At 36.0% G+C, this 27,441-nt stretch overlaps 4 protein-coding genes across 8 annotated transcripts; 1 reads left to right on the plus strand and 3 right to left on the minus strand.

Annotated features, from left to right (window-relative positions):
- Nucleotides 1–3,594: 3,594 nt before the first annotated feature.
- Nucleotides 3,595–4,549, minus strand: LOC121254468. Its single transcript, XM_041154520.1, has 2 exons — nt 4,209–4,549; nt 3,595–4,001 (listed from the first exon to the last, which is right to left on the minus strand). Exons 1-2 carry the CDS (start codon nt 4,459–4,461, stop codon nt 3,760–3,762), a joined length of 495 nt encoding a protein of 164 aa, XP_041010454.1. The 5' UTR covers nt 4,462–4,549; the 3' UTR covers nt 3,595–3,759.
- Nucleotides 4,550–11,609: 7,060 nt separating this feature from the next.
- LOC121254469 lies at nt 11,610–12,518 on the minus strand. The gene is made up of 2 exons (XM_041154521.1): nt 12,160–12,518; nt 11,610–11,978 (listed from the first exon to the last, which is right to left on the minus strand). The coding sequence occupies exons 1-2, from the start codon at nt 12,509–12,511 to the stop codon at nt 11,734–11,736; spliced, it is 597 nt and encodes a 198-aa protein (XP_041010455.1). The 5' UTR covers nt 12,512–12,518; the 3' UTR covers nt 11,610–11,733.
- A 945-nt stretch (nt 12,519–13,463) lies between these two features.
- Nucleotides 13,464–18,744, plus strand: LOC121254470 (armadillo repeat-containing protein 6). Its single transcript, XM_041154523.1, is given in 9 exon segments — nt 13,464–13,621; nt 13,624–13,734; nt 14,086–14,388; nt 15,087–15,379; nt 15,939–16,067; nt 16,516–16,638; nt 17,392–17,499; nt 17,822–18,000; nt 18,183–18,744. Coding segments are annotated over 9 exon segments (1,419 nt in total). The 5' UTR covers nt 13,464–13,569; the 3' UTR covers nt 18,304–18,744.
- A 208-nt stretch (nt 18,745–18,952) lies between these two features.
- On the minus strand, nt 18,953–23,335 carry LOC121254471 (peptidyl-prolyl cis-trans isomerase CYP40). Of its 5 annotated transcripts, XM_041154525.1 has the most exons (10): nt 23,064–23,313; nt 22,851–22,911; nt 21,351–21,851; nt 21,041–21,128; nt 20,879–20,931; nt 20,417–20,521; nt 19,981–20,056; nt 19,554–19,591; nt 19,404–19,470; nt 18,953–19,228 (listed from the first exon to the last, which is right to left on the minus strand). In XM_041154525.1, the coding sequence occupies exons 1-9, from the start codon at nt 23,153–23,155 to the stop codon at nt 19,417–19,419; spliced, it is 1,068 nt and encodes a 355-aa protein (XP_041010459.1). In that variant the 5' UTR covers nt 23,156–23,313; the 3' UTR covers nt 18,953–19,228; nt 19,404–19,416. The 5 variants fall into 5 exon arrangements, with proteins under 5 accessions (XP_041010459.1, XP_041010458.1, XP_041010460.1 ...); XM_041154524.1 differs by lacking the exon at nt 22,851–22,911 and having other exon boundaries at nt 23,064–23,335; XM_041154526.1 differs by lacking the exons at nt 22,851–22,911; nt 23,064–23,313 and adding an exon at nt 22,012–22,542.
- Nucleotides 23,336–27,441: the final 4,106 nt, after the last annotated feature.

The raw sequence follows: 27,441 nt of genomic DNA on the forward strand, positions 1-27,441 counted from the left end.
GTTTGTTCGACACTACACACAGGGTCCATGGCATCATCACTTGTTGCATCAACATCAGGTACTGCTCATCCTTTATCTGCTCATTTTTCACCTTCTCACCTTACATATTTATATGCTCTCACCACTTCTGTTGAACTTTCTTGCTATTCTACTGTCCTTCGTCATTCTCATTGGCGCGAAACAATATTTAATGAGCTCATGCCCTTGAAGCCAATTCCACCTGGACACTTGAACCCCTCACTCTTGGAAAAAAACCCATCGGTTGCAAATGGACCTTTAAAACCAAACTCAAAGCCGACGGTTCGGTTGAAAGATATAAAGCTCGCCTAATTGTAAAAGGCTACACTTAAGTTGAAGGTCTCGATTATCATGAGACTTTTGCATCCGTTGCAAAAATGACTAATGTCCGGTGTTTGTTAGCTGTCGCTGCCATTCAACAATGGATCATTCACCAACTTGACGTCAACAATGCATTCCTCTACGGTGATATTGATGAAGAAGTGTACATTACACCACCTCCCGGATATTGCCCTAAGGGGGACACTTGTGTCTGCAGCCTCCGCAAATCCTTCTACAACCTCAAACAAGCTTCTCGCAACTGGTTTTTTAAACAAACCGCTGTGCTTCTTGATGCAGGTTTTACTCAATCTCAAGCGGATCACTCTTTGTTCACCTTGGTCAACACCAAGAGTATCACCGTTGTGCTTGTCTATGTTGATGATATTGTGGTTGTTGGAAATGATCTCTCCCAAATTGAGGTCTTCAAACATGCTTTCTCCACCAATTTCAAAACTAAGGATCTTGGCCCCCTTAAATATTTTTTTGATCTCGAAGTTGCTCGTTCCCAAAAAGGCATCTTCCTTAACCAACAAAAATATGCTTTTGATATTCTGAATGACAGTGGCTAGCTTGGCGCCCGAGTCGCTCCTTTTCCCATGGAACAAAATTTGAATCTCTCCAATCAAGATGGCGCCCTTCTTTCTGATGCAAGCGCCTATCAAAGACTCGTGGGCCGACTCATCTACCTGACCATCACTCGTCCTGATATTGTCTTCACTGTGAACATCCTTAGTTAGTTTATGCATGCTCCCAGTCTTCCTCACATGCAAGCCACCACTCGTGTTCTTCGATACATCAAAGACAGTCCAGGCCAAGGCATTTTCTTTCCGTCCTCCAACCCTCTACATGTTACAGCCTATACTGATTCTGATTAGGCCAGCTGTCCCACTACTTGCCGCTCCACCACTGGTTTTTCCATTCAGCTCGGCACGAGTCCTATTTCATGGTGCACAAAAAAATAGACGACCGTAGCCCGTTCTTCCGTTGAAGCTGAATATCGTGCCATGACCGTCAGCACATGTGAGCTTATCTGGTTGAAATAACTCCTAACTGATTTTGGTATTCCTCATCCTAAACCTTTCAGTTTGCATTGTGATTAGGGGTGCAAATGGTCCAGTCCGGCGATGGACCGCATATTTTAGGTCCATCTTTTTTCGGACCGGACTAGATCGAACACCCATAGGGACCGGATCGGACCGGTAGTTATCAGTTCGGTCCGGTTTGGTCCAATCGGTCCAGCCTATTTTTTTTTCTTTTTTTAAATCAATTAATAAAAAAATTTATTTAAAATACTAAATTAAATTAAGTGATTTATTAATGTGGATTATGTAACAAACTCAATAAAAAAATATTTTATATGGTCAATGATAATAAATTAGTTGAAAATTACATTATTAATTTATGTAATTACTATCTAATTAACTAATTGATATTATATATTAGTTAATTCATAGAATATTAACAAGTGTTAATAACATATTTAAAATTTTATATTGTTAATAGTGATAGGTTAGATGAAGATATATATAAAATATTGTTAATTTATAGAATATTAACAAGTATTAATAACATATTTAAAATTTTATATTGTTAATTGTACAATTATTATATAAATAATATATATAAAATATTTTTTTATTTTTATTTTTTATTTGATCAGTCCGGTCCGAGAAATCTCCACCCCGGGATTGGACCGAAGACCGAAATTCCCATACTTATTGGACCGAAACCGACCATGCATTTTTTTCAGTCCGGTCGGGTCCGGTCGGTTTATCCGGTCTAGACCGACCGTTTTACACCCCTAATTGTGATAATCAATTTGCTCTGCACATTGCCCATAATCCTGTGTTCCATGAACGCACCAAACATATTGAGATTGATTGTCATATTATTCGAGACAAAATCCAGTCTAGAATCCTCACTACGGTCCATACGTCATCACATGAACAAATTGCAGACATCTTCACTAAAGCCTTAGGCAGATAACTTTTTCATCATTTTTTATGCAAGTTTGGCATTACAGATCTTTATGCGCCAACTTGAGGGGGAATATTGACACAATCAAATCTGATTCTCAAGATTTCAATTTGCACAAAATCAGCTAAGGAATCATCACCATATTTTTAGCCATAGTCATTGATTTGTAAATATCAATTATTTCCTTACATTTGTTTATTTTCATATTTACTCTGATTTCTTGTATCTATTTAATCAACAGTATATCATTGTAATTGACAAGTTATTGAAATAAAGTTATTCAGTTTTTCACATTCTTAACATTTTATTACATTCTTTAACATATGTAATAAATTATTATCAGCTAAGGGAAAGCTGCCTAGTGATCTAGCTTGGGTTCAATTCCATATATAGTACTATAAGTTTTCCTGTATGAACGTATTATTTTTTAACTAGTATTGTTCGTTCGGGTATTGATTCAGATAGTCGGCTATACTGGATCCGGACTTGAACCTAGGTGTATACACTACAAGAAAAACAACAATTTGTGACGGATTATTTGTGACGATAATGATTATTTGTGACTAAAACAGATTCATTTTAACATAAAATAATCATTTTCGTTAAAAATAACTAACCACAAATAAGAAGTTTTTTTATAATGATAATGCGGCTCGGGTACCCACCTAATTAATAGAGAAGGATCCAGATTTTTCAAATTATTTGGAACTCGATCGAGTATCCAGGTTAACCAAATATTTTTGCCAAAAGACCCTCTATTTTTTTTTTTAATTTTTAAGTCCGGCCGATACTCGGGGTTGTAACACAATTTTAATGAGTTGTGAGGGTCTTGTATTCGAGATGTACTCCCTATGTGTATGTTCGAATTAACTATCTTGTTTTAATTAGTGCGGCTACATTTTAAATAAATAAAAAATGAAAACGGAATCATATATGTTTAATTGTTGAGATTTATATCGCTGATCCATACCGTTGATATTATTAATATATGATCTGTACCCAAAAAATAATGATAATGATACGCCATAACGTGGGTGAGAGCCAATTGTATACAACTTTCCATGTTGCAAAAGGTTACAGTAGAGAACATGACTTGTGTATATGTATGTGTGTGTGTGTGTATATATATTTATATATATCTATATGTATACCAGCGAATAATTAATGTAGCAGGTGGTATGGAGTATTCTTCCATATTCCTGGCATTAATGTAGCAGGTGGTATGATAATTAAGTTGAGTACTATATATACACACACATGCATACACACACACACCAAGTCACACTACTGGTACATTTATTCGCTCTGATCATATCAATTATTCAGAACTTAATTAAAACTCATTATTTGATACAAACACAAACTTTTAAAATAGAGATGATCAGTAGGCCAGTATTGCTGTATATTATATGTTTCCATATATATATATGTATATCAATTTATTTACACCATGCAGCGGAGCATTGGCATCACAAAGAACTTCATCTGTCCAAGATTGCAATGAATGCCATCGTGCTCACCGCAAGCAAAGTAGTGAGGCTTCCACTCTTGCAGCTTGTACTCAAACCCCTTCCCACCTCCTTGTGTCACATTCCCCACCAACTTCGCTCGGTTTAAATCGCAGTTCAAGAAGCTCCAAAGGTCTGGTAGTAAGTATACACTGTGACGTGAATCATACTTGAAAACTGCAACCACCATATATATATTTTATATATATTGTCATGATCATATAAAAGATTATATTTCTCGTATAGCTAGGAAATTTGGCAAAATATATAAGAATCATAATCCCAAGATAACGGGAACTCATGCATGCCAATAAAACCAGATGACGCATTCAGAAAGACGATATATAGAACAAGGAATAATATTAATGTCATTTGTCAACTCACCTAAAGTATCATTTATGAAGAAGGGGCCATTTGTGAGAGCCCAATCCGTGTAGGTAAAGTTGAAGCGCCACTGCTCAGACCCGCCGACGATGATTTTCTTGGGACCTTGATCTTCACATTTTGGCTGATGGAAGCGGCGGCCATGACCTCTGAAAGGCCAATGGGGGCCACCTCTGTTGGCCGTACTAACTGCCAACATGGAAGCAGTCGCAATGATCAGGACAAGAACCTGTGCAAAAGTGAAACCACCCATATCTTCTTGTCAAAGTGCAGCTTTTTAAGGAAGAGTACTAGTGAATATAGAGGCTGATACCGAAGGATATGATAGATTATGAAATAAGATGTTGGTATATTTATTATTTACAGGGTGAGATAATGGGTATTTATACAAGGCCGGAGATCAGGAAGGAAGAAAACAGTGAGAAAAGGTGGTGCAAAACGCCAAATTCATGACCTATTGCTCTATTGGTTTAGTAAAGAATTGAAGATACAATGTGAAGCACCTTCATTAAATTCAATTTTCCACGAGTTTAGTCTTCCACTTACCCTTTGGACTTTCTTTTCTCTTGTTTTTTTTTTTTTTTCTTCCTCGATCCGATCCTGTTTGTGATGACATACCGGCCAAGAGGCAGCAATGGTCAAAAAAATTAATAAACGTAACTAACTGTTCCAGTTGTGTTATTCGATCATTTGCACATGACAATCCATATAGTATGATTTAATTTGTAATATTTAAATTTAAAAATTTATTTTTCAAAAAATTTAATTATATATGCGACGTAGATGCATGTGTATGATCTAAAGAAATTTAAATAGAATTATTCTTAAATCACATAAATCTTTGCGTCATTTATTTTATTTTATTATCCTTTATTTTTTATCATTTACGATCATGAAGTCACTTCGATCCGTTCACCCTATCATATCATGGCATTGCATGCGTTCATGACCACCGCGTTGACACAATGCTACATGTGGGAGCACTCAAAAATTTTGGAAGGAAATATCCAAGCACCTGCACATCAGCAATGGGTTGGTGCCATTGAAATTAGGAAACGACACGTTTCAACTAAAAATAAAAAAGTCTGGTCAGCACAAATGGCTAGAATCATTTTCCATTATCCATCAAAAGTTTGATCAATATAGTTATAGAGTAATCCTATATACAATCGTAGAGTACGCAAATGCCGTGTAATCGCGTATTTTGAAAAAAAGTGAGGTCCATTATTATTATTATTTTTTCATGAGTCTCATTTTTATTAATTTTTTTTAAAGAGATTGTACGACGTGTGTGAACTTCACGACTGTAATATCATTTCTCATAGCTATATAGCTAGTCATGATCATCTCCAAAACAAAGTCAAACCGGATAAATGAAAATTCAGAAAGCATGGGACTTTAACTGAATTAGGTTGACAAACATGCATGGCTGAGAATTAAAGTTTAGAATTAAACTTATATTATACGTTGGCCGACGTGAGGATGATGTTTTCATTGCATAATAAATTTGGTTTCGTTCTGTTCTGTTTCAAAACCATCGTGTTGCATGCATGCGCCCCATAGTTAGCTAGCTTTTGGGTCAACGTTAGTTTTGGATATCATCAAGCCTAAACCAAGCAACATGATATCATATGATCATACACCAAGCCCTTAGTTAAAAGCTTTAATTTGTTTGTGTACTACAGCTTCGGTAATAAATCTAAATTAGCCATTGGTCTGATCATTCTCGTTCATTCACATTATCCGTGCATGCATGCATGTGATATATATGTAGTTAATTAGTAATTTGACATATTTTCAAAAACAATAAAAACGGATGATCCACATGATAATCATGATACATCAACTAAATGTACGTTTTATCGTATTATATATATATATATATATATATTTATATATATACACCAACGGAGCATTGGCATCACAAAGAATTTCATCTGTCCAAGATTGCAATTATGAATGCCATCGTGCTCATGACCGCAAGCAAAGTAGTGAGGCTGCCACTTTTGCAGCACGTATTCCAACCCCTCCCCACTGCCTTGTGTCACATTTCCCACCAACGTTGCTCGGCTTAAATCACACTTTAAGAGGCTTCGAAGGTCTGGCAGCAAGTATATATACATGACTGTGACGTGAATCATACTTGAAAACTGCAACCACATGATATTATTGTCGTGATCAAATAAAATACTTTTGCAAAATATTATTCATGTGATTATTGATCAGAGAGACTTAAATTATAACAGCCGGGCTTTTACCAAGATAAAAGATGATAAAAAGATGAGACATTCAGAAAGATGATATATAAAAGGATGAATATTGTAAGGAACTCACCCAAAGTGTCATTTATAAAAAAAGGGACCTTGATCTTTACATGGATTTGACTGATGGAAGCGGCCACCATTGAAAGACGGCCAATGGGGGCCAAACTTGTTGGCCATACTGACTGTCAACATGGAAGTAGCCACGACCATGAGTACACACCTTTTAGAGCAGCAATCAAACTTGTGATCGATTGTTGTAAGGACATAGATCATAAGGCTAGCAAGAACAACCAAACACACACATGGTAGAATAATCAGGCTTAGTTTGGAAAAGATTTTCAAAAGGAGTGAGAGAACCCAACGATGAGGTGGGTAACTGATTGAAAATATAAACTGTCATGCGAAAGACACTATCCCAATAAGATTTTGGCACGAATGAGTGGGATAGGAGAGAGACCACTTTCAACGATATGACAATGTTTGCATTCTACGAACCCATTTTATTGGGAGATATGAGGACAAGTAATGCGATGTGTAATACCGTGTTGGCCAAAGAATGTGCTAAGAGATCTAAACTCACCCTCCTCCAATCAGTTTGAATACATTTTATCTTTCAGCTAAGTAGTCTTTCAACATGTTTTTGAAAAGAGATAAAAATTGACAAGACTGATGATTTGGTAGGAATTGAAAAAATTCATGTGAACTTGCTGAAATGATCAACAAATGAAATATAGTATTTATTTCCATTTTCAGGAGAAGGACCCCATACATCCGAGAATATTAAATCTAAAGAACCAGTGTAAACTGTATTTGAGGTTTTGAAGGAAAGCCTATGGCTTTTACCCTGTTGACATGAAGTACAGACAACTGGTTGTTTATTTGAGGAGACAGGAAGTAAAACAGTAGAGGCAAGGTGCTTGACAGTCTTGTATGACGCATGGTTGAGACGAGAATGCCAGATATCCAAAGGAACACGCTGACAAGAGAGAGCTTGGAGAGATGAAGGAGATGATGGTGGACATGTGAGATGGAAAGGGTAGAGCCCATCTTCAATTTTGCCTTGGAACATGCATGAAATTCAATGAAAACATTGTTGTCAGCTCTAAAATAACTGACAAAAATAAGATTTTTCTTGATATGATGAATTTAATTTAAAATTGGAATGGGGAAGAGAGAGGCGTGTAAAACCAATATGCTTAATAGGCAAACCTGTGTCGTCCCCGACTTGAATAGTGTCCATCCTGTGGAATGGTTCTGCACCAATATTCAAATTTTGAAAATCATTGGTGAGGTGATTAGTGGCTCCAATGTCTATGTTTTAGTTGAGATCACTTTGAGATTGAGGTTGAGCAGTAAAAGCTTTGTATGTTTGGTTGTGAGTCTTGGTAGGAGAGATCAAGGCAGTGATAATACTGAATGGTGGTGTGACCAGTTTTGCCACATACTTGACAAACTGGACTGGAACCAGAGGGTTGAGAGTGAGAGCCACGTCCGCATCCACTACCGCGATGACCACGACCACGACCATTTGGTGAGGAATGATGGTTGGGACCTCCCCCACGGCCACGATTCTTATCATTCCTGGTAGCCATGTTAGTAGAGCTAATGAAGATTTCAATTGCTGCATTTTGCTACTCAAGTCGAAGTTCAAAGTTTAAGAGATATGCAAAAGCATCATATATAGAGAACTGATCCACTCGAGTGGAGATAGAGGTGACTATGGAATTGTAGGAGTTTTCTAGCCCAGCCAACAGCTAGGTGAGAATTTCGGAATCCCGTAGTGGTTCACGGATTGCAGCAAGAGTATCGACATCACTTTTTACTTTTTTATAGTAATCTGATAGACATATTGCCTTTTTTCAAAGTAGACAATTGAAGTCGGATGGTCAGGACGTGGGCTCGGGCATGATTGGAGTGCATGCGCTCGAGGGCACACCATACCTCTCTATAGGTCTCGATTTTGACCATGTGTGTGATTATGGGCTCCGAGAGCGATGACATGAGACCCCTAAGGATCACTTGATTCTGATTGTACCATTGCAGGTATGTTGGATTGAGGGTTGGTGTAAGATCACCTTCTTTAGTTAGGAGACAGGGAGGGCTAGAAATGGTGCCATCCATATAGATGAAGAGCTGTTGGCCACGTAGGTAAGGTAAAATTTGGGCACACTAGAAAATGTAATTATCTTTTGTAAGTTAGATAGTTACCAAACTCTGCAAGTTGAGGGGTGTTGTTTGGGAGGGAGAGCTTGATGATACAGGTGATGGTTGCTATTGAAAAAAAAAATGGAAGAAGAGACTTTTGTCTAAGAGTACTGGCTGTGATACCATCAACGGAAATATAAAATAAAATAATGCTGGGCAATCTCACACCATCAAGTGAGGCCTGTGTCTGTGCTATTGTATTTATATGAGGAAAGATTTACACTTATGTATATTGTGTTTTGCATAGAAGGAAGACATTAATGCTTTGTAACCGTGGCTTGATTTATGGAATTATTCTCTTCAACACAGAGAACTAGTAATTCTTAAGACATACATATGTAAATTCCTTTTTCTTTTCCCTTTTTTTGCCTTAATATATATATATATATATACACACACACACACACTTTGGCCGACGTGAGGATGATCATGCTTTCATTGCATCATAAAATAAATGGATTCGTTCTGAGTTGTATGTATATATCACATCCATTCGAAGCCCTTAGTTAGTACTTAATAAATTATAAACGATTTAGACACGATTTCAGCTGATAGATCAATCCCTAGCTAGGCAAAGAGAACCATTGGAAGAAAATCTAAAAACTGATAAATATTGTATATTTCTTAATGACAAATTAATTACCTATATATCATACACTTCATGATATGAAGGTTAATTTGTAAAACTAACTTTTTTATATTATAACTTTGTTAACCAAATATTTTTCTTCCAAATAATTAGATGATAATATGATTTTTTTCAGATTGTCCTATATATACTATAGAAAATGCTAGTTAAACATATAAAAGTGACAGATAAAAATGACTAATTGACTTTTTTATTTTAATTTTTATTTTTTACTTAATGGTTAAGAAAGTGAATATTAATGAATTGATATTTTTTTCTATTTTTTAAAAATGTTTAAAGATATATAAAAAAATGATTAAAAAAAGAAGACAAAAATATAAAAATACATTTGCACTTACGGTTTGAATTCATCGGTTGATTATCGATCCTTGTAGCACTACCCACGACCACGACCATTTGGTGAGGAATGATGGTTGGGACCTTCCCCACGGCCATGATTCTTACCATTCTTGGTAGCCATGTCGGTGGAGCTAATGGAGATATCAATTGTTGCATTTTGTTGCTCAAGTTGAAGTTCAAAGTTTAAGAGATATGCAAAAGCATCATATAGAGAGAACTGATCTACTCGGGTGGAGATAGAGGTGACTATGGCGTTGTAGGACTAGTTGTCAAGCCCAGCCAACAGATAGGTGAGGATTGCAGCAAGAGTATCGGCATATCTCCTCTCAAGTAAATAATGTAGAAAAGTGAAAATTAGGATTTCTACCGTATGACACTATAAATATGTACTTAATGAATAATTTAATACATTCTGAGTGTTTTGAACAGTGAGATTTCACCTCAAAGTGTTTTTGTTATTCCTCAGTACAATAAAATCCTCAACAACTCTGTGAATCTAGGCACATTGCTGAACCACATCAATTTTGTATCCTATGATTGATTTGTTTGTATTTATTTTTGCTTTGTCTGTCATCGTTTTCATAACAAGGCCCAAAGAAGACGAGTACTACATCGGGGATTCTTGACTTTACGATCTCCCAAGAAGGCTTTAACAATTGGATAATCAAGGAAAACATGAAGGATCTCGAGATGGATATGTTACAATCTAAGAAAAATTTAATTGTTTGGACATAGGAAGTCTATATTATATAGCCTCTTGACATTTTCAAAAGGGTGTTTAATTCTTACCGTATCTAATCAAGTATTCTTAGTTGTACGTATATGTATACATTAGTATTTTTTTTTTCTTTAATTCCTTCAAAGAGATTTGAAAAACTTGAACCCATGATCTCGATCGAGCACTTAAGGGCTGAAACTCAACTATGAGAACTGAAAATCTTTTAGGAGGCAGTCTAAGGCAAGTTGACATGGAGACCCTTCGAGGTCCAAGACCCTTCTATGCTCCATAAAAACCTTAACCATCCAGGGCGTCAATCTCTTTGGTCCAAGCTCTGAAAGTACCCTCATTTTTACATGATTTCCACCCGCTTCGTTCCCAACAAAATGTAGGGAAATATGAAGAAGATAGAACAAAATAAAATTATGCTAAAGATCCAAGCATTGATCCAAAAGCTCTAAGACTGTTGTATATAACTAATAATTTGGTTAAACTTTTAACCCTCATGATCATACTATTGGATACAAATTTGGTTAAGTTTTTAATGTTCAGGATCATAGCACATTACATTCTCATTTTTTATTGAGGTTTTTCTAATTGTCTGAGCCGTTTTGGTTGCTTCCGAGGTTTGGAAGTTACGAGGCTGCAAGACCGATATTGTAGTTTTTCTATATATATGCAGCAATAGTAGCAAGAAATAGTGGGTGGTGCGGTTTGTTTTATTCGCTCAAAGATTCAAAATGGGGTCCAAGCGAGCAGGTTCTATTTGTTTTTAGGCTTTGAAGACATGATTGGCATCACTTAACATTGAATTATTTTGATGTTCTAACATACATATTATGTTAGGACTTAGGACTGCGCACACGGAGACACGGATCATGTTGTCTCTAGAGATTTTATTGTGCTTGTTCTTTATGATCATCATCAGTACTAATATTGATCGTGAGGATGTAACATCGATGTTTCCTTTGTTGGGAATTTTAGCATGTATATATAGACGGACGAGGAGTACAAGAACAATATTACTAAAGCGCATAAATAATGAAATTTTGATTATTTCAGTTTCTCACTGCAAGGCCGAGTCCATATCTACTATAAAAAAACATTGAGAATGGAAGTTTATAGTAGTACCTATGCAAAACATCAATACCAGTTTATGAAGTACATTTATTCACTAGTTAGCTATCCTCTCAATCATTTAGAATTCGTCACACAATCTTCTAGCGGAAGGAGAAAAAATATCTCTCATTATTCAATACAAAACACACAAAAAAACAACACCAACTTAAAAAAAGAGAGTAGCAAAAGCAGGTATCAGTAAATTTCTTGTGGCACGTTCTGATCTGTTAATTATGATCTACACCAACGGAGCATTGGCATCACAAAGAACTTCATCTGTCCAAGATTGCAATGAATGCCATCGTGCTCACCGCAAGCAAAGTAGTGAGGCTTCCACTCTTGCAGCTTGTACTCAAACCCCTTCCCACCTCCTTGTGTCACATTCCCCACCAACTTCGCTCGGCTTAAATCGCATTTCAAGAAGCTCCGAAGGTTTGGTAGCAAGTATACACTGTGACGTGAATCATACTTGAAAACTGCAACCACCATATATATATATATATATATATATATATATATATATTGTCATTTATATATAGAGTACAGCTACTTGAATAACAACTGGCTAAATTACCAACAAAACGATCGAGACGACACATGCATGCATTCAGAAAGATGATAAAATTACTAGCTGGAATATTATTGCAAAGAACTCACCCAAAGTATCATTTACGTAAAAGGGGCCATTGGTGAGAGCCCATTCAGTGTAGGTAAAGTTGAAGCGCCACTGCTCCGACCCTCCTACGATGATCTTCTTGGGACCTTCTTTACATTTTGGTAATTGATGGGAACGGCTACCTCTGGAAGGCCATTGGGGGGCACCTCTGTTGGCCGTACTAACTGCCAACATGGAAGCAGCCACAATGATCAGGACGAGAGCCTGTGCGATAGTGAAACCACCCATATCTTTTGTCGGAGTGCAACTAAAGGGTAGAGTAGTACTGTATTTAGAGGTACGTTCGTTGATACCAAAGGAAGGAAACAATGTAAAATGAGATGGTTGGTGCATTGACAGGGTGAAGTTAATGGATATTTATACAATGGGGAGGAAGGGAGCTAGCTAGAGATCAGCAGAGAGAATTAACAGTAGTGCAAAACGGCCAAATTGACGGCCACGGCCTTTTCAATTTTGGGTTGGTACAAATTTGAAAATATACAATGAATTCCATTAGTATATATTATTCTTTACAAAATATTAATAAATTCCATTAGTATCGAAGCCGATATTCACTCCTATTACTACAAAAGTAATACTGGAATTGATGATAGAAAGGCAATTAGCTATATATATCTTCAACAAAATAATACTATTTTAGTTTGGAAAAAAGAGAGCTGATCTCCCATTCCAAGGAATTAATCAACGCTATGCAGGAAGGAAGCACATGATCATGAGGCAATGCAAAATTCTTCAAAGAAATATCCAAGCTTCTGGAGTTGCGTATCTGCAGTTTTGGGTTGGTGACATATTACTGGAATTAATTAGGAAATTCGCGTTTCAACCATTATCTTTTTGAAGTGTGAAAGTACTCAACAAAACAAGTCAATATTCCAATGGTAATGGAAATTCAAAAGGCATGGGGCTTTAACTGAATTTGGTTGACCAACGCTGCCGATAACTTTGGTTGAACAACTCGTTATTTACTTATAGATTTGCTGACGTGACGATGATGTTTTCATTGAACACAACATCATTCATTCCGTAAAATTTATCATATTATTATTATATGATAAGGAAATGGTAGCTTTTTGGAAATTTTTTGGCAAAAGACAACGTCCTCCATCCCCCATGATTTTGGGTGGGCTTGGGCTCACATTTCAGGCCCGTCAAACGGGTTAAATAATTCGAGCTCGAGATGAGGCCCACAGCCAATGTCAGCTACACCTACATGTCGTCTAAAGAAGCTGTATCTGTACGCCAAGTAGTTTTTCGGTAAAATGCAGCAGCGAAGGTAAGACTTCGTTTGGCCTCTACCTCTGCTTCTATTTTCAAAATTGTTCTGGAACACCTGTTCAGCTCAACACTCTTAACTACTCCAACTCCGGAGGATCGGACGGATCGCGACGCAGATGGGCCCAAATAAGAAGACCGCGGCGGCGGATACTGGTCGTACGATCTCGCAGGGGCCTTCGACGATCTGGTTAAGGAAAACATTGACGATCTTGGAATGGACCCCGCCGAGGCCCTCCAGGACGCCATCCAAACCCTAACTCTCCAGGGCGTCGATCTCTCCGGTCCACCCTCTGAAACTCCCACTTTTACATTACCACCCGTTTTGTTTCCTACATAATGCAGTGAAATCAAAATAGAAATGAAATTAAACGACATTACATTCTCATTTGAGGTAGAGGTTTTCCTTAGTGCTGTGGGCATTTTGGATGCTTCTAATGTTCGTGAACGTTGAGATGAAATGTTTGTTGCTTACTCCGTGGAAAGAGTGAAAACAGATCTCGCAATAATGAAATTCAAAATCTCAATTTCTATTTGTTTCTCGCATATTTCCTCACATCCAAACAAAGCCTATAATGATTGAACCTTCCAAGTACATCCTCACATCCAAACAAAGCCTATTATTTATGTTGCAGGGATCGTCACGAGCCTTCCAGGAGAGGGTGGCGTAAAGGATAATCCAGTTATACAGAGCTTGGTTGCCTTGAAGCAGCTGGATTCGGATTTAAAGGATGAAATCAGCAAAAAGGGTTTGAACGACCTTTTGGAATTTCTTGATAAGCTTACAGAGCTGTGCGGTGACCAAGTATCGGGGAATGCGGCAATAGCAACAAGGAATGGTGGGGTGGAATTGCTTTGTTCTATTTGTTCAAAGATTCGAAGTGGGTGCGAGCAGGTTCTCATTTCGGCTTTGAGGGCATTGGTATCACTTCTTCATGGTATTACAGTTATAGAGGATGCATTCTATTTCTTTGGTCCTTATAGTTAATGTTACTTTAGTTGTGGAAATAATATAAGCTTCTGTGGTGGAGTTCGACGCGTGCTGGAATACCTAATCTACTAATATACAAACAGAAGAATGAATAGTTCTAACATGTTATATAAGACTTCACTTGGAGACCTCCGCGTGTGTATCTCTCCTACATTTAACCGTGCTTAGTTCTTTATTGGGGAATTAGTATACTCGGATAATATCATAAGATGTCTAAGGAGTAATGTTTAGCAGGCATTCTTCTATACGCTCATTATCTTCAAATGAATCATACCTGCCTTTTGGATATGGTGATTAAGCTGGTTTTAGTGGAATCTTCGGGATTTTCATAATCAATAATGAAATGCAAAAGGTAGGGTAAGAAGTGGGAAAAAACAGTAAAATAAAATAAAAAACGAATGTCTTAACAGAAAGAAGTTTGGATACCAGGAAATATAGGAATAATTATTTGAGATTGGTTACTAAGAACTTTTTTTTTTTTTTTTTTTAATAATTAGATTGGTTACTAAGATATATATACCTTGTAGGTTATCTATTACTATTAGAGGTGGGATTGTGATTTTTGATACACCAATTTATAGCTTGTGGGATGCTTGAGTTTGCGTACTCTCAGTTTGAAATGGATTTCTGTTTTGTTGTTTGCAGATCTTCAAAGTACAGAAACATTTCGCGCAAGTGGTGGACCGGCTACTGTGGTGGGTATTCTTAATGATTACAGTCAAAATCTAGACATCTTGAGTAATGGTTTCATGGTTGTTTCTGCGGCCTCAACTGGTAATGAAGTCATCAAAGAGTCATTCATGGAGTTGAAAATTGATGAGCTTATCATGCGAATACTGAGTGACCAACATGGGCAGAGTAGAGGCAGCATCCAGAGTATATATGACGCTATACGTGTTCTGTTAACACCAGATGATAACCGTGTTGTGGCTTCTCAAGTAAGTAAAAGACTCATAAAAACTCAGACACTTCCTTTGTACAATGCAATTACTTCTGAAAACTCAACATGTAATAGATGTAGAGCTGTTAGTTCTTGTCTTTAAGAAATGGATTTGTCAAAATTTACTTGGAAGTATGAGACTATCAGTTTTTCATGTTATATAAACTTTTGCAAAGTAACAGTTAAGAACAAAAATAATAATAAAGTCATCCAATTTCAAGTTTCTAGTATTAGTTTTGTCAATGGCATCATTCCAGAATTGGCCATATTCAAGACAAAACATAAACGGTTGACTATGATAATTCCATGGGTCATTGAAGTAGGCCCTTAACAAATTGATCGATAAAATATTTGAAGGTACATAAATATCCTTTCTCAATGGTAAACTTGTGTGAGATTGGGCTTTGAACCCTGATTATGGTTCTTTGGAGTCCCGGATACTAGACTAAGCAAGCTTGCTTTTTTTGGCGTTACATGCTTTTTGCATTCAATTGGTCTCACGCTAAAGCTAAAGTGCAAGTGTTCTAAAGTATATCTGTGATGTATGCGAACTTCAGGTTTATGGTTATGCACGAGTTTTTGCGAAAATTGGAGTTGCAAGAGCTCTAGTGGACTCACTACATGCAGGGCTTAGCTCACCTGGTCTAGTTTCAGCAAGTGTCGCTTTAAAGGCTGTTGCTGTCAATGTAAGTTTATTAAAATTAGACAAGTTGCCAAAGTTAACTTGATGTTGCTTTAGCCACATTTGGATAATATAGCATATCCTTTCCTAAAAAATAACAGAAAGAGGGTGAGGTTACATATTTAATTCATGTGCCAATGCATTGGTTACATCTACCTATCAAAACAACTAAAAGCATTCCTTGATATTCTTATCAGTTTAAAACAGTAGTATGATCTTTTTACTTGCAAGGTGGACAAAGATATCGAGAGTTCTTTGTGTTTTTTTTTTTTTTTTGACAAATTTTCTTATTGTGCACAATACAGTTATTAAATTTCATAGTTGGTGAATGATTCAGTGACAATTTTGTCTTATTTTGCAATTAACTTGTACTGATAGAAAAACTAAATACTTGTATGAGATTGTTTTGAAATATTGGATTTTTGTTGACTCTTAAGATTTTCCTGGTGCAGGATGAAATATGTAAATCCATTGCAGAAAGTGGTGGCATTGATGCAGTTCTCCGATGTATTGATGATAGTGGTGAACAAGGCAACAAGATTGTTGCTAGAGCTTGCTGTTCTCTGTTATCCAAGGTATGAAGTCAGATCCAATATTTTAAGTGGTTTTCTTTACCTTTATTGAAAGAACAATGTCATAGCCAAATTGTAATGCACGAAAACTCTGTGGAAACGTTTCTTGCTTCGACTTGGTATCCTTCCCAGTTCAATAAAAGATTTTGTTTCTGCAATATACTTTCTGCAGTGCTTTAACTCATAGGGGATAATGTGGAGCTTCAAGGAAACTTATGTGGAAAATATAATTGTGGATAATGTAATTCTCTTGCATGGGCCTCTAATAGAATGAACTATCTATCCTTTTATTTATCCATTGTTTTCATTCTTACCTTACATGAGAATCAGTGGTGGATGGCATAAAGCAGGAATACTTTAGGATTTCAAAAGAGCAACAGAAAATTTAGCTTTCTCATTGTTTTATCGAAATACACATTTGAATCTAGTTGTCCCACCTTTTGGGCATCCTAAATCACACATTCAGCAGATATTGGCTCTCTCTAATGATGTAATTTTTCAAGTGTTCAATCATGAAGGATTCCACAGCTTGGTAAATTTTGATGCAGATAGTGGGAAGATGGCTTTCTCTATGTGTAAAGCCCTAGTGGGCCTTTAATGGACACCAAAAAAGGAAATAATTGTCTATTCTGCACCAGGGCTTATATTTCTCTTTGGCTTTAACAATTACTAGCACCTTGCTGCTTGTCGAGCACATCTTATATGCTTTTTTTATAGGGAAAATAAATATACATCTGATTTGTTTTCTATGATTAGTTGGCAGGAAGTGACACAAACAAGACTACCATTGTTGAGAAGGGGGGTATGGACAAGCTAATACAACTCTCAGCCAGATTTTCTGATGACCCTGCTGTTTTGCAAGAGGTAAGAAAGCTGCAAGTCTTGTTTCAGTGACTGCATAGTTATAACACCAGCAAGCAACTCATAGTCCTCACTGAAGTGAAAGTTGCAGTTCATCTAATACAGTGTGAGATTTAGTGTTAGTTGTGCCCTCCTAAAGGCTTTCTGTGTTGGTAACATCCCATGTTTTCTAATGCATTTTTTTACCTGCAATTCTTCAGCAAGCCAACTCCCCCAAAATGCGTATGACTGCTACGTCATATAGTAATTGGCGAAGTTCTACCCAAAATTATTGCCTGCATTACAGAGGTTGATTTGTTAACTAATTAACTTCCACAATAAACAGGTAATGTCTTTGATTTCTGTACTCTCCCTGAGATCGCCAGAAAATGCTGCCCGGGCCATTGAAGCTGGGGCTGGGGACCTTGCTATCCAAGCCATGGAGAAGTTCCCCACCGCACAACAGATGCAAAGAAACTCCTGCCTCATGATCCGGAATCTTGTAGTTAGGAACCCAGAAAACAGGTCAGTTTTTCAATTACATGATGTTTCATATTTTTAGCAAATTTAGATACGTCGCTTGGTCTTTTTCCTGTGTCTTTTCCTGGTCTTGAGTATCTCTGCATACTACCAGAACAATTAAATTTCAACTTCAATGAAACCATAGTTGTTGATAGTTTGTTGAAAAGAACTCTTTCATTGGACAGAACTCTTCTTCTTAGTCATGGTATTGAGAAATATTTAAGGAGAGCTAAGCAAAGCCACGAAAGCTGTAAGGATGCTGCAAGCGATGCACTGAGGGACCTTGGGCTTGATAATTACTTGTAAGCCATGGCTTTCAAACGAAGCTTTACATACAACTTCCATAGCGACGTGTGGCCAACAATTTTGCTTGTCCTTTTCTTTGGGATTTTTATGTGTGACCCAAACGTTGTATTCTGATGACGTTTTGATGTCACGAGCTTTTTACCATGGTTCTTTATGACAGAGGTACCTCATGGGTAAATGGGGGCCTGGCTTTTTTCCCTTCCCCGAGTAAAACAAAAGAGCATTTGTCCATTTTGTCAAAGACTGCAAAACTCTATCAGGCTGAAGTGACTTAAATGAGGATATTAGCATTCAGTCAGTTTAAGTCATGGCCAGGGATTCGACTCCTTTTCCTTTACAGGTGTTACGAAATGGGTTAATTGCACTTTTCACCCATCAATTATCATATATTTTTAAGACTCAAGCACTGTAGTGATGATTGAAATTCCAAGTTTTATCATACGAAATAGAGAAACCCCCCATTCAGCACGACTTTCAGTGCATCATAAAGCTAACAGAAAACACGTGATATGTCTTGTTTTCGGATTGGGACTTGCAGCATTAATAAGATTGAGCTGAGGATCAAGGAATGGAAATTAAAGAAAAGGGGGGAAGAACAAAGAAGCAGCAGCAGAAATAACTAAGAAAAGGAGAAAAGAGCATATGGTTAAAACAAACCAAATAATCTGGCTATCTTATCGAAGTTCTAAAAGAGAACAGGACCACCCCACCCAAAAGCATCTCCAAGTCAAACTTGTGAACTTTCTCCAAATTTTAACAAAACAAAATTGTCTCGAGGAACTTGTTTTCACCGGTGTCAGCCAGTTCTAGAGTAGTACGGCCACACTTCTAAGAAAAATCTAAGAATCTGTTCAATCCTCAATTTTGTACAATTGTATTTGGTGTAAAGTGATGTGGATGTTGTCCCCCGACTCCATGGCAGAACCTGAAAAGTAAAAGGATTAAGTTCATCATGAAGAGATCCACAAGCAGAGCACAAAAGGAGGGCGGCAGCTCAGCTCAAATTTACATGCACAGCCCGCCCATATGAGAAAGAAAATAAAGCACATCCATCCAATTCCAGGAAGCCTATTACGTCAAACAACAAGAGGACAACATACCGGTTGAATGCCCCTATTGGAACATCTTGCTGTATGCCTTTCTCTCCTGATCACGTCTATCAGCGATCTGTGACAATAACTTCCACGTAAAACCTATTTCGCCTTAAAACTTATTTCCAGTCGAAAGATAATTTGCTTTGATATACTAACCTTCTTCTTGGCAGCAGCAAGCTCTTTCTTTATTCCAACTAAAGAAGACAATCAAACAAACAATTTACAAAGTGAGCTCAAATTCTATAGAGTCGGCCTAAACCCCAATTCCATACGAAAACACAAGTAATTTGATTCTTTATTCGTCCTGAATATATGAACATATTGAGTATACACGTATGAGTATCAAAAGGTTAAATCCTACGTTAGAAAGATTCCACAGATGTGAGTGGTAATAGAGTACAGTTGCGTCCATATATTTAAGAATTTCAACCCCATTACAGTGTACATTATAAGTTCACAGATTATATATTTGAAGCTCTTAAGTAAACATCAAAGTCAAGCATCTGAAGTGGTAACCATCCAGCATTGATACCATAATGTCTGGCCAAAAACAGATCATAACGAAGGGTTGATTCGCACTGACCATCAGTTGGCTCCAATTCCAATGCCTTCTTGAAGCTTTCAACGGAAGCATCAATGTCGTTGAGTGCCATGTATGCCTGATCGGGAGGACTATTATATTTAAGAGTCACAAAATATATAAAAAAAAAAAAAAAAAAAAAAAGCCTAGCAAATGGCCAGCCAAGCACACAGAAGATATCTGAAAATCACACGTCCACTTCAAGAGGCCGCATCTTTTTTTGGGTGTTTATAGACATAAATAGACTCGAGAATCAAGTGGAAACAAAATTATGCAAAGTTATAAAGAAAATGCTTTCAAATGTGGAAACAGGGGGCCAAAAAAAGGACTGCTAAGATTGGCAAAGATGAAAGCATCTGAGAAAAATTTCTCAACCAGAAATCTTTGAAGTTCCCATCCTTTTGGTGATAGATATTCTTCATCTGAGGAAGATACGAACCTGACCTTGCCGGAACAAAGCTTTCACATTGTTGTCTCCATCACGCATTGCAAATTCTGTGTCTAACAATGCTCCTTTCAGATCCCCCAACTTCAACTTACAAGCCTAAAGCAATATACCGCATCAACTGTTAAATACACCAAAAAGCATTGGGAATTGAATGATAATAAGGGAGATATTTAAGAATAATATAAGCCTACAAGGGCCTTGACAGGGAAAGGAGTGAAGGATTGATATGCGAGGACCAAAATTGAATGTTGAAGGAGAGGTTTGAGTGGCAAATAACAAATCTACTGCATATTGAGAATTTAGTTGTATGATAGACACATATCACGTGGATCCATCTTATGATAAGCAGAGAGATTTCAGATTTGAATATTTATCTCTGTGCAGCTTGAAAATAATATTATTTGCTATAAATGATCAGTAGTTCGTGTAGATAATTGACCCAGATTCACTTACAGAGCTGTTAGTGAAAATCTGGGACTTTTTCTTCCTCAAACACGAACTCTTTTCTGCAGCAGAAGGAAATAAAGCATAAGATCAAACCAAACCACAGGGATTTGTCATAATTGTCGGATCCTTCATATACAAAGAAACTCTAAGAGAAAATTGACAGCTCACCTTCATCAATCCCTTCTTTCTCCCAGCAGATGTCTAGATATCGTAAAGCCTTCCGATACTTTCTAAGGGCCATCTTATAGTCTTGTTTCTGTATGCGGGAACTATATATTAGCTTGTTGGAAATGCAGGAAGTATTTGTTTTTTCACAAAAAATAAAGGAAAACAAAACAAAATAAATTGATGTTGCCAACAGAACCAACAAGAACCAGTTTTTCCAAATTTCCTTTGAAGCCCCACAAAGGACTTATATTTCAACTAAACTTCGAAAGTACACTCGGGGAAATAAAACAATAACATCAGTAACCATCACCTTGTAAATTTCATTGCCAAAAGACTTTACAGAATCAACAGCAATCATCCACCAGGTGATCTCAGTAGGACTCTCATCCAGGTCAGCTGGCCAATCAGGGTAAGTATCACCATCTTTGAAAAAATTAGATGTCCCATCATCTGCCTTCTCAGGAATTTCTCCACAGTCTACAATTAGAACATCAGCACTAGGACAGTCACCGTCATCAGTCGAAACATGCTCAATTGATCTCACCACTCCCATCCCTTTAATCACCTTCCCGAACACAACATGCTTTCCATCTAGATGCGAAGTGCGAGTGGTTGTAATAAAAAACTGAGACCCGTTTGTGTCAGGACCAGAATTAGCCATAGATAACATTCCTTTCCTTTCATGCTTTAATTCAAAGTTCTCATCTTCAAATTTCAAGCCATAGATAGATTCTCCCCCAGTACCATCGCCAGCAGAGATATCTCCACATTGCACCATAAAGCTTTTAATAACACGATGAAAACGGCTTCCCTGGAATGGGCAATATTCATTAGGAAGAAAATAAGACAATCATCATTAAGCCCTTCAAAGGGAAATACAACTAATGCAATATAACCATTGCCAAATCTCTAAGTTGCCCTAACTTTTTAACCCGAAAGAATTGAACAAAGAAAGAAAGACAAGCATCTACCACTAACCCACCCATCTCTCCGCAACCTATGCCAGGCTCATCATATGGCCAAACAGCCTTAAAACTGTCATCGGATCGTTTCCCGAGTACGAAATACCACTAGGAACATCGCTTTTATCTTTCAATCACCAACTACAACACCCAGGGCTTTGTCCAGTACTGTTCCACAATTTTGCAAAGGGAGTTAAGCCATACGTCGAAGTTGCTTTGTTGTGGCCTGCTGAGATTCGTTTCCCATGACTTTGTTGGGAAAAAACAGGTTTCTTCTTACCATTATTGTTATGGTTCAAAGGGTTTCTTAATTGGATAAAAGTAGATAAAAAAATCAAAACTACGAAGAGAGGCATTTTTTCTTCAATCATCAAGGGCATCAGGGTCTTTTCCCTTTGCTACACAGAGAAGAAAATCAGAATTCAGACATCGCCATTATTGCAACGAAGCAAGGAGACCTAGGCTAGGTTTAGGTAAAACATGCATTTCATCTCGCAATTATAATTTTTTTAAATTTTTATATAAAATATAATAAATAATTCGATTTTTTTTAATTTTAAAAAAATAATAATATTAAAAAATAATATTTTAATAATATTTTATTCAATTTTCAACTCTTTACTTCGAAATCATTGAGATAGTATCAGCCAAACGGTACAAGAAAAAAAAAAAAAAAGACCATCGTTCTCAATCGCCAAGGACACAACCGCCATGTAGAACCAAACTATAGACAGCTACCTTTAATCTTTAGCCCCAAATACATATACTAACTTAGCCAGAAAAATCACCGAGCACATATACTTAGATGTACACGACAACCCGGCACGTATGCGCTTAAAAGTACATACGTAGATAGAAACAATAGAGAGGCGGCATAGACACCGGTGAAATTCATAAACAATCACAACCCTGCAAAAACAAAGACTACGACTTTACGCTCATGATCATCAAGAACGTGGCAGTAGAGTTTTGCATCGCCAAAACCATGAACATAGACCCAGTTAGTCACGTATCAACTTATACACAGACATAAATGTATACATATATGTGAAAGAAAGGACCTTGTAATGAAGAGGAGCCCCAGTGTTGGGACCAATGCCCTTCTCGCCAGTGCAAAGAGCCCTGAAGTTCTCAGCGGTTCTGGGCACCACATCGTTGTAAAGCTCCACCACAATCCTCCCTTCCAGTTCCCCTCCTATGCTTATGTCCAGAAAGCACCGTGGCCTCCCCATCTCTGTGTCTCCCAATATCTCTCTGTGTCTCTCTTTCTGGACTCCTCTTTGACCGAGTTCTGAACAAAAAACATATAGTTGGTGAACCCTAGTAATTGCCGTTGTTGGCCATATATATACTCACCTCGAACGTGACAACTTTTCAATTTTCAAATGCCTCGGTATTTAATTCAAGGGTCATTTATTTTAGGAAAATGCTTTGACCACCTAGAGTGGCCACGTATGAAAGCCATTGAAAACAAAAATAAATATTTAAAAAATTTTATAAATTCTTTAATTTTTTTTTTTAAAAGAGGAGGGTCTCCAATTTTATTGAAAAATCCATATTTTTTATAGAGGAATATCGTGATTACAACCTGACACTTGGGGTTATAAATAAGGAAAATTTTATACACCATACTACTATTTCACTTTCATTCCATTAAGTATGATGTGATACATTTATCACCATTAGATGATATTTTTTATATATTTTTTTATCATTTAATAGTGATGAATGTGTCACATACTATTTAGTATGATTAAAATAGGATAAGAGTGTGGTGTAAAGCATTATTCTACAAATAAACAAAACAAAAAAAAAATCAAACCCAAGCATTAAAAAAAAAAAAAAAAAACCCTATTAATAAACCTTATTATAGATGAGATATGACAAGAGAATAAAGAAAACGTGTAAAACTGCATCTACTTTCTCCTCTGATACGGCAAACTTCCTTTATCAAGTCGTAAAATACCTCTAGTCTCCGTTGGAAGATCTAAAGCAGAGGAATAAGTTGAACTACTACCTTTAGCACCAAGCTTGGCCAGGCTATCAACAACAGCATTGCACATCTCTCGTGTGTAGTATCATCCTTCATTTGATCTTTGTGGCTAAAGAAAGCCGAGTACGGTGTAAGACGACTTATTTTCTCCCTCGTCTCTTGCGTAATATTTTTTCCTTTAAATAAGCTGGAAGTCCATATATTCTGTCTTTGGATATGGCTTCTTAAAAACATCTTAAATTTTATTACCTAATCATCCCTATTGATTTGTTATAACACATTAATTAATATAATAAAAAAATAATATTTATCAGTCTAATATCCTTGAGGCGACATGCTAGAGTACTTCATGTTCCTCTCGTTATTGGATTCGGTTAAGTTGAATAATTTGTAAATTCTGTTTTTCACCAAAAAATAAAATAAAATAAAATATCTCAAATACACAAAATTAGATCTCAAGTATGTCAAGTCGGATTTTGGTTAAACATTCTCAGGGCACCGACCCATGTTTAGGGCTAGATTGGAATTTGGATTGAATCGAAATCAACTCAATTCAGTCTAAATTTAAATTGAATATAATATCTAAATATCTAATTTTTAAATCATTAAATTTATCTTAACTTAAAACTTCTTTACAAATGGGACCAACAACTTTTTTCAATTTAACACATCTATATACGCAAGATCTATAACATTTTCAACTTCTCATAAATACATCTTAACATTTAAATACATCTAAATTTATTTTAAATGTGTCATACAAAATTCATTCTACTATCTCAATTTACTATTATTTATAAAAAAATCAATTTATTTCAACTCCATTCAATATTAAAAAAATCGCTTTAATCATAATAGCCGTTCTGCGAGAGAGAATACAGTGACTTATATGTCTTCTGCATGTTGCTACAGCTCTTTGAAAGGACCGAAGATTAACATGTATGCCGGGAAAATTTTGGATGGTTAATTGGATAATTAGTGAAACCTTATATTATTTTATTATTATTTATAAGCAGTTTATTATTATTTACAAATTTTTTATTATTATTTATTATTATTGTTTACGGATTATATGAAACTGCACGAGCCGATGCGACATTCGACTCAGAAAGCCTTTTCCTTTTTTTATTAATTAAAAATATTGAATGCATGGAGATATACGCGTAAAATGGAAGGGATAACAAATATAAAAATTGAATACAGATCACCATATATCTACCTTCTTCTTCTTTTTTTTCTTTCCTTTTTCTGGTAAGGCATGCAGCAATATTTATGACCATGCATCAACCTGATTATAATTAAAGCTTCTACGTACGTACAGTCCTGTCCCCTACAGAAACACAGTTAATGGAAACACATGCATTAATAAACGCACCGGGGAGGGGGGGCCCTGCCCATTGCCCAATGTACATGGCTTGATATAATCGGATAACGTTTGATCTTAATATGCCTGCCTGCAGGACTGACACTTAAAATTAAATAGTATATATTTCCTAATAATTTATATATTGTCACGGGCCCCATTTAATTATTAACAGAACAAAACTGCCCACAGCACGAATGATGATACCAAATCTTCGACAGGAAATTGCAACTTGCAACTTTATAACTTTCAACCACGAAGTTGCTGTGGATGTGAAAAGACTACTCTACTTATAAACACCTAATTAAGTGCATGGGACAATAAAACAAACACAAGCGATTATATATAATATATAAATACATGATGCAGATATCAGGTGTCTCGTGTATGCTATGATCGATCTCTCTCCGAAAGCGGGGAGTGTGAATTGTCGTCATGTTTGGTGCATTATATACGTCTCATGTGATGATTGGAGAAGTTAGGCCGGCTTGGGAAAAAGCATGCATGGTGGAAGACTAATAAATGAGATTAGGTATTTTGTACGTGTCACAGTCAGTCATGCGCGCAGCACCAAGATGTGCATGGCGCAGTGCGCACTAATCAATCTCATGATTATTATTGGAAAATAAACTAGTCAAGATAATTATAGAAAGCAGTACCGAATTAGTTTAATTAGTTATCGCGGAAAATGTTTTAAAATTCTATACGAAATAGAAGATCCATTTTTAATTAAGTGAGATGATTAAAACTCCGTTTGAATTTGAAAAATACTTCATCTCATCTCATCATTATAATTTTATTAAATTTTATATAAAATATAATAAACAATTTAACTTCTTTTTCAAATTCTAAAATAATAATAATATTAAAAAATAATATTCTAACAATATTTTTTTCATCTTTCATCTAAAACCATCATATCACATCTCTAAATCCAAATCAACCTATATCAATGAATTTTAAAATGGATTAAAAAATAATTGTAAATATATATCTAATTTTCTGTTTCACTTATTTATTTATTGAATAATATTAGATGCAGACTTGAGTTGTGCAAACACCACATACTCATTTTAATAAAAAGTGGAGTACACTATTAAAAAATTATTTTTTTCATATGTCTCCTATCTATTCATTTTTTTTGTAAATAAATGTACAACGCTTGCATATTCTATAACAGAAAATATCAGTTCTCCTATTTATTTGCAAAGAAATAATATTTTTAATTGTAGAGTATGTAAATATTGTGTAATTTCTTTGAAAAAAAAATATAAATATAAAATTTATAAAATAAAATTAATAATAAATTCTACTTTTTTTTAAAATAATTATACGCCGTTTGCTCACTATACAATCATACGTAACATTATTCTTATTTGTAACCACAACGCAACGAAAGGTGCGCGCAGAAGGAGCAGATTGTCGTATTGGGCTAAGCCAGAGCCTAATCCTTAGGGCACAAGATGGGCTGTCCCTTATGACCATCTGGAATCCCGTGCAGCTAATACAAGGTTAAGCCCAGTAATAAGCCGTACGCACTAACATGGATGATCATGATAGGAGCCTTTTTTTGCCCCTTTTTAAAATATCTTTGATTCTTCACACTTCTGACTTTATGCCGACTGGATCCATTGTTTTCTTTATGAGTACTGAGTAGTGTTGTTTAAAAATCTTTAAAACTATACCATTAAATTATGCTATATAAATGATATCTGATCGTGTAAAGATCTCTATATGGCGTAAAGATCTTCAAATAGATTCTTTTTATATATTTTTTTTTAGAGTTTTATTACTTATCATCCTCATAACCATCCACTACATTAATTTTTATTTTTATAATTTTTTATATATTTTTTTTGTTTTATTCTTTCTAAATTAATTGAGTTTTTTTACTTATTATTCATATACTACATATTTAATAAAAAAAAATTAAAAAATTAAATGTAATGTGTGATGTAAGGATAATTAAAAAAGTTGTAAACACTTCACTCTCTCTCTCTTCTTTATTCGTCGTAGAGATAGCGTTCTGCGGAGAAAATTGTTGATTGTTTCTACCAAAAAGATTGTTGATTGAGAAATGATT

This window comes from Juglans microcarpa x Juglans regia, chromosome 3D (genome assembly GCF_004785595.1).
Source record: "Juglans microcarpa x Juglans regia isolate MS1-56 chromosome 3D, Jm3101_v1.0, whole genome shotgun sequence".
NCBI lineage: Eukaryota > Viridiplantae > Streptophyta > Magnoliopsida > Fagales > Juglandaceae > Juglans > Juglans microcarpa x Juglans regia.